Here is an 11,706-nt window from a genome sequence, read left to right on the forward strand (position 1 = left end):
TTTGGATATGATGGTTGCCGAGGGGCGGCGAGGCCGATGGGGTGGTGAACCGGCCGGGAACCGGCGGCGGCGGCATGGCGGTGAGGAAGCGTGAATAGTGTCAATTTTAGTGTGTTTTTTCGCACCTTTTACTGTGTGTTTTTTCAGAGAAAATTTTTTGGGGTCAAAATGATTTGGTTTGGTTTAGGGTTTAGGGTTTAGGGTTTGGGGTTTGGGGTTTGGGGTTTAGGGTTTAGGTTTTAGGTTTTAGGTTTTAGGGGTTTAGGGTTTAGGGTTTAGGGGTTTAGGGTTTGGGGTTTGGGGTTTGGGGTTTGGGGTTTAGGGTTTTTTTTTTTTTTTTTAAGTAAAACTCCGCCGGAAGCGGGGGTGTTAGGCGGACCCCTACCTGTATATATAAACACAAAATAAATACAAGGTAAGGCCTAAAGAGAGGGGGACTATACCAAGACCTCTCGAAAGGCTAGTCTGACAACACATAAAACATAGAAACATAAAACCTAGGGTGGCAAATACATGGCCAAAATGTAAGCCCTAGGAAAAGCGCATAATAAAAACGAGCATATAAGAGCAGCGCTAAATACATAAAAGCAAATTGAATCATGTCTAAACTGTAAATGTCCGACTCAGATGTAGGTGCAAAAGACAACCAATTGTACCGAACTCTGAGCCGTCTCTCGCTGTAAGTCCAACATGAAAAGGGCATCCTAGTCCGAGATCGGTCTGCAGTAAAGGATCCCGCCATCAAAATAGTATCCGGCCGGAGAAACACTGTACCAAAACAGTAGAAGCACAGATGGAGGGCCGCAATCCAGCTGAAATAAGAAAAGCTCCAAATCCCCAGAAGAAGGTGAATACGTATGGAGCTCATAACGTCATAAATCCAAACGTGACTGGAACGCTGATATAATAGGTAGCCAAGAGAGAACATGGAGAGCCACCAATGCACGCAGTAAAAGCAGAAACATATAAATCCCAACATGAATGGTGCTCTGGGCCTGAGAAACCACTGAGAGAGATCATCCAAAACCACCATAAAACTCGGCAAGAGAACACAAAATATAGAAAGCGGCGGCCAAGGAGAAGCCTGCAGAGAGCGACCGCCAGAGAACAGGGGTTGTCCAAATAAAAGCACCAATGGAGAAGATGCGAGAGTCCTCCCAGATCCAAAGAAACAAAGCACTGAGGGATCAAGTGTCTGGACCCACTCAACCAAAGCTGGGAAAAAAGGAAAAATATCGAACCTCCAAAGAGATGGTACCTGCAAAGGAAAAAATACATATATATATATATATATAGATATAAATAGAAATAGATCCAAATAAAGGAAGGGGCTGCAAATAGCTAAGAACATCTGTATCTAAGGTAGGGAAACCCGGAGATATCCGAGCGGGTCAGGATGGATATGTGTCTGGGTAGTGAAGGACCTAACTCTAAGGTATATACCCTAATGATATGAGCCCTCGCCGCCAACGCATCCGCAACCGAATTTCCCTCCCGAAAAATATGAGAAAAATGAACCGCCCGCCCCCTCAAAAGAAACAGAATCCGAGTGACTGTAAGGTTCAGGGTTCAGGGTTCAGGGTTCAGGGTTCAGGGTTCAGGGGTTCAGGGGTTCAGGGTTGAGGGGTTATGGGTTAGGGTTAGGGTTTAGGGTTTAGGGTTTAGGGTTTAGGGTTTAGGGTTTAGGGTTTAGGGTTTAGGGTTAGGGGTTAGGGGTTAGGGGTTTAGGGTTTAGGGTTTAGGGTTTAGGGTTTAGGTTTTAGGGTTTAGGGTTTAGGGTTTAGGGTTTTTTTTTTTTTTTTTTTTTTTAAATAAAACACCGCCGGAGGCGGGGGGTTAGGCAGACCCCTACCTGTATATATCCACAAAATAGACAGTAACAAAATACAGAAGACATAATAAAAACCTAAAAGAGGAGGTTGATAAAACCAAAACCTCCTCAAAAAGGCTAAAGCAGTAGGAACGAAAAAAACAAAGCACCTAGGGGAGTAAATACAGAAGCAAAACTAACCCTAGAAAGCTACTGAAAAAACGCCAGAAGCTAAACAAATACAAACAGCACTAATAACAACATTCTGAGGAAGACCAAATGATAACGGCGAGATGAACGCATAGTCAATGCAAAAGCTCTCATCCCTGAGCTATCATCCTGGATAATGCTATCTGTCAAAATGAATATAATCTGGTAGCTGACAACTGTACCGAACCCTCCAGTCAAAAGAATGTCTGGCCAGGAAGTCACTATACAATGGCGATCCCAGAGCAAAATATAGATCGCAATCCCGCCAGAACAAAAGATATCCAACATATGAAGCAAAAGAACATAAAGCACAAGCCCATGAAGTAGAAGTCTGACGAACATGGCAAGAAACAGAGGATCATCCTGAAAGCACCCTGTGAATCCACCATGACATCCAGCAAAAACCTCTACTATAGCTGATACGGCGAGCAAGGAGAACCAGCAGTAAACGCCCGCCAGGGACCATGAGTGGGTCAAAGGAAAGCACCACCAGAAACAGTGCAGAAACCCACTCCGAACAAACAAGAACAAACATGTCATGAGCAAGTGTCTGTACCCACTTGCACGGACCATATGAAAGTGGAAGACATCCAGCAAGAACAATAACCAGGACGAACACATCCTGTGCCAATGTCTGGACCCACTAGCACAGAGAAAATGTGAATGACAAACAAATTCCCAGAGCAATATACCTGCAATAAAAATACATATATATATATATATATAATATCCAACATATGTGATACAAAGGTTTAGGGTTTAGGGTTTAGGGTTTAGGGTTTAGGGTTTAGGGTTTAGGGTTTTTTTTTTTTTTTTTTTTTAACCGGAAAACACCGCCGGATGCGGGGGGGTTAGGCAGACCCCTACCTGTATATATCCACAAAATAAAAAGTAACAGCAGAAAGAAAACCTAAAAGAGGAGGGGGACAAAACCAAGACCTCCTCAAAAAGGCTAAAGCAGTAGAAACATAAATACCAAGTAGCCTAGGGACATAAATACATATGCAAAAATAACCCTAGACTACGACAAAAAATGCGCCAGAAACTAATCAAATACGAGCTGCGCTAAGAGTCAACACGCCGAAGAAGACCAAATGATAACTGGGAGATGAGTGCAGAATCCATGGAGAAATTCTCATCTCTAAGCCATCACCCTGAAGAATCCAATCTGTCAAAACGACTCTAATCTGAAACCGAGTAACTGTATGAATCCCAGCAGTCAAAATAAGATATGGCCAGGAAATCACTGTACAATGACGATAGAAGAGCAAAATGAAGATCGCAATCCAGCCAGAACAAAAAAGATCCTGCATCTGAAGTATAAATCTGACGAAGGTATCATAACAATGAAGAGGATCGTCCGGAAAGAATCCCTGGAACCACCACGACATCCAGTAAAATCCTATAAAAGAACTGAGACGGCGGGCAAGGAGAAACTGCAGTAAACGCCCGCCAGGGACCAGAAGTGGACCAAAGAGAGGCCCAAACAGAAATAGCGCTCCAGGGAATATGAGAGGGCCAAAGAAGAGCACCAAGAGGGTAAGTGCGAGAGCCCACCCAATCCCGAGGAGACCAAACATGTAGTGTGCGAGTGTCTGGGCCCACTCACACCAGACTGGCAAAACGGGGGAAAAGAGAAACCCCCTAAATAACAGTACTTGCAAAGAAAAAATATACATATACATATAGAAATACCGAAGAAATGGGTCCAAGAGAAGGGATGGGCTGCAAGCGGCTAAGAACATCGATATCTCAGGTAGGGAAGTCCGGAGGTATCCGAACGTGCAAGTATGGAAATGTGCCTAGGGAGGGAGGGACCTAACTCTAAGGTAAAGTGCCTAAGGGTATGGGCCCTCGCCGCCAATGCATCCGCCACCGAATTACCCTCCCGGAATATATGCGAAATATGAACAGACCGCCCCCTCAAAAGGACCAGAATCCTGGATATAATGTGATCAAGACCCCAGCAACATCGACGGGAACGAATGAGCTGAATAGAAGTCAGAGAATCAAGCTCGATCCAAAGAGGGAAAAAAGAATGATCAGAACAAAGGAGAAGACCCCTCCAAACCGCCCAAAGCTCAGCCCGGAGAGAAGACCCAGCTCCGATGAACTCGCTGAATGAGAGCACGACCCTCCCGGAATCATCCCGAACAACGCCACCAGCAGAGGAGTCCCCAGATGTACCACGCGCGCTCCCATCCACATTAAGCTTGAAGCACCCGGACGGCGGCCGCAGCCAACGAACAATCGCCGTCCTATGAAATCTGTGGAGAGAAACCGAAATACCCAGCAATCTCGCCACATGAAACACACCCAGCCAATGTCTGGGCTTGACAGTACGTGCAGAGTGGGCGAGACGCAGGTAAGACAAAATCTGAAACTTCACCGTCTCCCCAGAGATGGGAAGATGACGGTGCTTAGCATCGTTCCGCGCAGTCCAAAGGAACCACAGGACAATGCAGGGAAGAAACTCCCGCACATGGCCCCCCCGGGACCAGACCAAATCTCTCTTCCACGCACTGAGGAACAAACTGAAATCCTCAGTGTCGGGAATACGAACCCGAAACACTGCGCCAAAGAAGTGCCAGACAGACCGAGCAACCGGGCTGCGAATGAATATGTGTGTGAATGTCTCAGACATATCACAACACTGACATCTCGAGGCTAACGCAAAACCCCGGCGCTGGAGCACCTCATCAACTGGGAGCCATTGATGCCAGAATCTCCAGAGGAAGAACGACATGGTAGGCCTCAACCAGCTCCCCCAACACGGGCGGAATATATCAGAAGACGGAGCACGCTGACGGATCAGCTCCCAAGCAGATCTCACAGAGAAAGCACCATCGGAGCTATGGATCCATCGTGCCAGATCAGGGTCACCCGAAAGAACAGGAATCAAAACAATCTCCTCGGCAACCGAAGGAGCAACAACCGCACAGAGGCGATCAAAATCCCAGGACCCCTCAGAAAGAAAATGAGAGACCCGAACATCACGGCCCCCGCGGACCACACACCGGGAGGACAAAGGAACGTCCCCAAACCAAGTGTCATCCCAAAAGAAAACATCTCCGAGACCAACTCGCCAGCGAATGCCAGGCTCCGCGCGAGGGCGGATCCTGAGGAGACGACGCCAAATGGGGGAAATAGAAGCACGGGCGGGGACACAGGCAGGAGCATCCAGCCGGCAATACTTCCGGAAAAGGAATCTCGCCCATAAAGAAGAGCCCTGCCGAAATCTAAACCATAATTTGATCGAGAAACATTCCACGAGATCTTTCAATCTGCGGAATCCAAGTCCCCCCTCAATCACGGGGAGGCAAGCCCGGGACCACCGGGCCCAGTGCCACTTCCTTTCCAAGGGTCTCGACCCCCAGAGGAAGGCGTTGAAGGCCCGCTCAAGCTTCTCCATGACAGCCAGAGGTGGCTGAACCACCTGAAACAGATAAATCGGCATGGAGAGGAGCACGCTACGTATCAGGGTCATGCGGCTACCCGGGGAGAGGGTCCGAATCTCCCAACCCTCTAACTTCCTACGAACAGACTGTAGGAGGGGCTCAAAAAGGGAGCAAGTGCGATTACCCCGATAAAGGGGAACTCCGAGGTACTTGAGGGGCAGATGACCCTCGGCGAACCCGGTGATGCGCAAAAGCCGGGAGCGGAGGCGCCCAGAGCACCTCGGAGGCAAAATCAAAGAACTCTTGGCAGCATTCACACGCTGCCCCGAACAGTTCTCGTAGTGATGCAGAAAATCGACAAGGCGCTGCATACCACGAGTCCCACCACTGGCAAAAATAATGACATCATCAGCGTAAGCCAAATGGGAAATCAAAATATCACAATCAGAACGGTACCTGAGCGCAGGATGCTGCAGGTATAGGCGGTCAAGGCCACGAGAAAGATACTCCGCCCCCAAAACAAAGAGAAGGGGAGACAATGGATCGCCCTGCCGGAGGCCTCTGGTGGAACCAAAAAACCCCGATAGCGAACCATTGATGTTCACGGAGAAATGACAATGGGAAATACAGGCCGAAACCAAAGCCACGACACGCTCTGAAAAACCAAAATGTCTCAAAACGTCGAAGAGGAAATGCCACTGGACCCGATCATAAGCCTTGGCCATATCCAACTTCAATATGACATTACCACCACGAGTGGGGAGAGTAATGCTGTGAGTGAGCTCCTGGGCAAGGAGAATATTATCCGAGATCAATCGACCCGGAACGAAGCCACTCTGATTCGGGGAAACAAGTCTCTCCACAACATCCCTCAACCGAGAGTACAACAGCTTAGAGATGATTTTGTTCGTGACATTGCACAGGCTGATCGGACGGAAGTCCGACCAGGCGCGTGCACCCTCGACTTTGGGAATAAGAGTGATCGTGGTGGCGGTAAATCCCTGAGGCATAGGAGAACCCTGGAAAAAATCAAGAACAGCACCAAAAACATCCTGATGGACAATCTCCCAGCAATGCTGAAAGAACGCCGAGGAAAAGCCATCAGGGCCAGCAACGCTATCAGGGTGAATGGAGAAGACGGTCGCGCGGACCTCCTCCAAAGAGGGAATCGCAGCAATACCATCATTCTCCACGGCAGAAATAACCGAGGGAAAACCCGAAAAATCAGGACAATCGAGCGCAGAGGGCTCCCCGGTAAGAAGATCTTGGAAAAACAAGGCTCCCGACTGCTGAATCAAATCCTGAGACGTCAGGCAAACCCCATTCTCCCATATGCGGAAAATTTTATTCGCCACGCGCTTTTTCCTCACCATATTATGGAAGAGTCTGGTGTTCTGCTCACCATCCTCAAGCCAATGGCAAGCCGCTTTCTGTTTCCAAAAATCCGCCTCCATGGCGGTGATACGAACCAGATCCTCATTGCGATCGGACAGGGAAGTCCAATTCGCGTCAGAAGGGTCGGCCTCACAAACATCCTCAGCTGAACGAACAGCCCTCTCAGCCTCAGTGAGTCTATCAAAGATGTTACCAAAAACATCTCGATTCCACCACCGGAGGTGATGCTTGAGACGCTTCATCTTGGCAAAAAGCCGAGGCATGCCGCTCAGACTGCAAGGCAGATTCCAATTAAGCCTCACAGTCTGCAAAAAACCATGGTGCCTAACCCACATACGCTGGAAGCGAAACGAGCTCGGCCCACGGGCAAAAACAGGGGCGGTAACCAAAAGCGGACAGTGATCCGAGACAGTACGAGCGAGATGTTCAACCCGAATCGAGTTGAAATGATCTCCCCAATCAACAGAAACCAAGACCCTGTCCAACCGCTTCCAAATGGTCTTATTCGTCCAAGTGAACGAAGACCCCTCAAAACCAGCATCGATCAAGCCAGAATCAAGAATAAAAGTGTTGAACTCCTCCATGGGTAGCAACCTACCACCACGGGATCCCAAGCACTCAGACGCATCCCTGACGACATTAAAGTCGCCCCCAACCAGCCAGGGACCCAAAACAGGCTTAACCAAAAGCAAAGAAGCCCAAAGATCCCTACGCTGAACATAATCACATCTAGCATAGACAAAAGAACAAAATATCTCTGTCGGCAAGAAAGAGGCAGAGACTCTGATGTGAAGGAACTGAGCATGATCAAAAACACACTCCGCCCTCACATCAGCAGCAAAAAATACCCAGATATGACCGGAGAGATTAGAGATGACTCCAGAAAACCCCAAACGGCGAGTCATGAATCTCGGATCCAGATCAATCATGGGCTCCAAAACAGCCAAAACCTTAACCTGTTTCTCCTTCACAAAGGCATGAAGCCTCTGCTGGGACTCCGAACTCCGAAGTCCCCGGATATTCCAGATCAAACAATTCATGGGGAACGGGTGGAAGAAGGACCCGATCGCTTTTTATGCGATCGCCGACCATCATCCTGAGGTCTTTTTCTGGGGTTGGACATGTCAGTGTCCAAAATACTACACTCGGACCCACAGCTAACTCCAGACACAGAATGTCGATCAAAATCCTGATCAGGATCATCAGCCGACATGTGACTGGGGGTCATCTCGAGAGTAGGGGGTCCCTGTCGAGCAATCAACTCATCCAGCATAGAAGTGGCATCAGCAGGGGATGCAGGAAAAGATGGGACCGAGTGACTGCTATGATTTTCAACACAAGCCTCCGGGGGGACAAACACAGTCACCACATCCGGGCGTGGAGACCCAAGGTCATCCACGCAGTCCACAAAAGGAACACTCTCATCGTCATCAGCCACCGTGACCTCAGGGCGGTCAGGAAAAGGGGCCTCCTGATGAGAACTCAAAACGACAGAGGGATCAGGAACACCTAATCCAAGCTCCTCAGAGCCGACCTCTGTCTCATGCAAATGGGAAAGAACTCCAAAAGAGTTCGACGCAAGAGGATCATCCCTCGGGAGAGCCTGACGAACAGGCCTCCGTCTCTGTCTACGTCGGGGACCGTGGCCATTGACATGAAGCTGGGGCTGTGGTCCCGGGACAATGACAGGAACAGCACCCTGAGGAGGTGCCGGAGCAGGAGGGGCCTCTGGCTGAGGAGGATCTCGATCAGCAGGCTTGGATCGAGCAGGTTTAGGATTTTTACCATGAGAATAGCAAACGTCGGTCGAATGACCCAACATCTTGCAATCCAAGCAATACCCAGGTATTTTCTCATACACAACATCAATCTCCTGGGTATGATCACCCCAACCCACCCAAATTTGCTTAACGGGTGGTTCCAACACATTCATCTCCACACAGACTCGAGCAAAAGCGCTCCGAGAGGAGTCAGCAGTAAAGTCATCCATTTTCACCGGGTTGCCCAAAATCTTAGCAAGGGCAAAAAGACTTTTCTTGTTAAACAGGTGAATGGGCAAACCCGGGAGACGCACCCAAACAGGGGCGATGGGAGATTCTTCCTGTAGATTGAATTCCGGGGTCCATTTGGAGAAACGGATCCCGAGAGGTCCCACCATCATCTGCCCACGCGTCCAAAAAAACGCATAATCCTCCTCACAATGAAGTGAGAGGATCATAAAACCCCGAGGCAAAAACCGCAAATCAAAAGATCGCTTCAATCCCAAACGAGCAAATGCCTTAGAAATTTCCGAGTTTGGGACTAAGGATCTATTACCAGAAATCTTCCCAACTAAAGAAAACTTAAAAGGCTCGATCAGAGAAGACATTACCTCATCCGGGAATAAAATACCCGGTTTCCCATCCTTAAGAGTCGGTGGGGGGCATTTCTTCCATAGCATTGACGACATCTCCAAAGCCATTCTTCCCCGAGCGAGGGGAAGTAGGAGCCAGAGCATCCCTAAATGACACCGGAAACGTCTTAGTCGCACGAGAATCAGAATTAGAAGCCAAACCCGAGTTGTTGACTGTTGAGTTGACTCGGTCAACTCGCTGAGTTGACCCGGCCGAGTTGACCGCCGGAGATGTACCAAAGATCGGCGACGGCGAGGAGATCACGGAACCGGTCTTCAATCCACTAGAACCGGGCAGCAGAGGGGCCGATTGCATCAAAGGATGAGAGTAAAATCGAGTTTGCCCTAGAAATTGGGGGTTTCCGACAGGTGGCCGGAAACCGGAAATTGATGGAGGCAAAACTCTACCCATGACTGGACGATGAAGTTGGCCAGAGGAATTGAAAAAACTCGCCGTGACGGCGCCGGAATTTGAAGACGAAGGTGACGTGAACGGCGAGCCTGGACCAGAAATCGTAGATCTAAAATTCCCGCCGGAGGAGAACACCATTGGGCCTGATTCTTGAGGCAAAAGCTTCGTCTCAGAGTGGGCATTCCAGATCGGGAGCCCTTTTTCAAAAAGGTTGTCGGAGTCGGCCGGAATCGAAGGAAATGACTCCGGCGAGCTCGTGAACAGTACAGGCGGGACTTTGATCGGAGATTGCGGTGAATATACGGTGTTGTTGAAGGTGGGGCTGGTACCAAACGTACCGTCTGGTCGAGGCGAGTCTAGTGGTGGGTGTTCGGCGCCGGTTGGAGCAGTGGACGGCGCCGACGAAAAAGTGGACGGAAATGGGGATATTTCGATCGGAAAATAGGAGGCTTTACCGGACTCCATTCGGTCTGAAACTTGGACAGGGTGGTCGCCGTGAGGAGGCGGTTCAGGTGGGGTGGTTGGCCGGCCGGGATCCGGCGGCGGCGGCATGGCGGCAGGGTGGGCGTGAATAGTGACGGGTTTTGTGTGTTTTTTCGCACCTTTTAGTGTGTGTTTTTTCAGAGAAAAATTTTTTGGGGTCGGTTTAGGGTCTGGGGTCTGGGGTCTGGGTCTAGGGTCTAGGGTTTTGGGTTTTGGGTTTAGGGTTTAGGGTTTAGGTTTAGGGTTTAGGGTTTAGGGTTTAGGGTTTAGGGTTTTTTTTTTTTTTTTTTTTTTTCCGGAAAACACCGCCGGATGCGGGGGGTTAGGGTTTAGGGTTTAGGGTTTAGGGTTTAGGGTTTAGGGGTTTTGGGGTTTAGGGTTTAGGGTTTAGGGTTTAGGGTTTAGGGTTTAGGGTTTAGGGTTTTTTTTTTTTTTTTTTTTTTTCCCGGAAGAAACCACCGCCGGATGCGGGGGGTTAGGGTTTAGGGTTTAGGGGTTTTGGGGTTTTGGGTGTTTCGGGGTTTCGGGTTTCGGGTTTCGGGTTTCGGGTTAGGGTTTAGGGGTTCGGGTTTCGGGGTTCGGGTTCGGGTTTGGGGTTTCGGGTTTTGGGGTTTCGGGTTTCGGGTTTCGGGTTTCGGTTTTTTTTTTTTTTTTTTTTTTTTTTTTTTTTTTTTTTTTTTTTTTTTTTTTTTTTTTTTTTTTTTTTTTTTTTTTTTTTTTTTTCCCCGTCCCCCCACCGCCGGCTGCGGGGGGGTTAGGCACGCCCTACCTGTATCTATCCACAAAATAAAAGTAACAGCAGAAAGAAACCTAGAGAGGAGGGTGACTAAACCAAGACCTCCTCAAAAAGGCTAAAGCATTAGAAACATAATACCAAAGTAGTCCTAGGGACATAAATCCAAAACAAAATAACCTAGACTACGACAAAAGGCGCCAGAAAATAATCAATACGAGCTGCGCTAAGAGTCAACACGCCGAAGAAGACCAATGATAACTGGGAGATGAGTGCAGAATCCATGGAGAAATCTCATCTCTAATCCATACCCGCCCTGAAGCAATCCAATCTGGTCAAAACGACTCTATTAATTAATCTGAAACGAGTAACTGTATGATCCCAGCATGCAAAATAAGATAAAGTGCCGAAAATCACTTTAACAATGACGAATAGAAGAGCAAAATGAAACGCAATCCAGCCAGAACAAAAAGGATCCGCATCTGAAGTTAAATCTACGAAGTATCATACATGAAGAGGATCGTACCGGAAAGATCACCTGGAACCACACCACACTCCAGTAAACTCCTGTAAAGAACTTAGACGTGCGGGCAATGATACACTGCAGTAAACGCCGCCAGGGACCGAAGTTGACCGAAGCGAGGCCCAAACAAATAGCGCTCCATGGATATGAAGAGGGCCAAAGAAGAGCACCAAGAGGGTAGTACCGAGTAGCCGCACCCATCCTGAGGAGAAACCAAACATGGTAGTGTGCGAGTGTCTGGGCCCACTCACAACCAGACTGCAAAACGGGGAAAAGAGCAACCCCCTAAGTAACATTACCTGCAAAGAAAAAATAGACATATACAATGAATAACCGAAGAAATGGGTCCC

At 48.6% G+C, this 11,706-nt stretch overlaps 1 protein-coding gene across 1 annotated transcript; it reads right to left on the reverse strand.

Annotated features, from left to right (window-relative positions):
- Positions 1 to 3,069: 3,069 nt before the first annotated feature.
- Positions 3,070 to 7,853, reverse strand: LOC140824415 (uncharacterized). The gene is made up of 2 exons (XM_073186005.1): positions 3,859 to 7,853; positions 3,070 to 3,664 (listed from the first exon to the last, which is right to left on the reverse strand). The coding sequence occupies exons 1-2, from the start codon at positions 7,851 to 7,853 to the stop codon at positions 3,070 to 3,072; spliced, it is 4,590 nt and encodes a 1,529-aa protein (XP_073042106.1).
- Between the last annotated feature and the right edge of the window lie 3,853 nt (positions 7,854 to 11,706).

The sequence above is a fragment of the Primulina eburnea genome, chromosome 2, assembly GCF_022965805.1.
Source record: "Primulina eburnea isolate SZY01 chromosome 2, ASM2296580v1, whole genome shotgun sequence".
Classification (NCBI taxonomy): Eukaryota; Viridiplantae; Streptophyta; class Magnoliopsida; order Lamiales; family Gesneriaceae; genus Primulina; species Primulina eburnea.

Excerpts from the sequence above, each read along its gene's own strand:
- LOC140824415 (XM_073186005.1), bottom strand. The coding sequence starts at position 7,853 with ATGAATTGTTTGATCTGGAATATCCGGGGACTTCGGAGTTCGGAGTCC. Across the intron at positions 3,665-3,858 it reads GCGAGGGCCCATACCCTTAG|GGGGTTTCTCTTTTCCCCCG; the intron begins GCACTTTACCTT and ends ACTGTTATTTAG.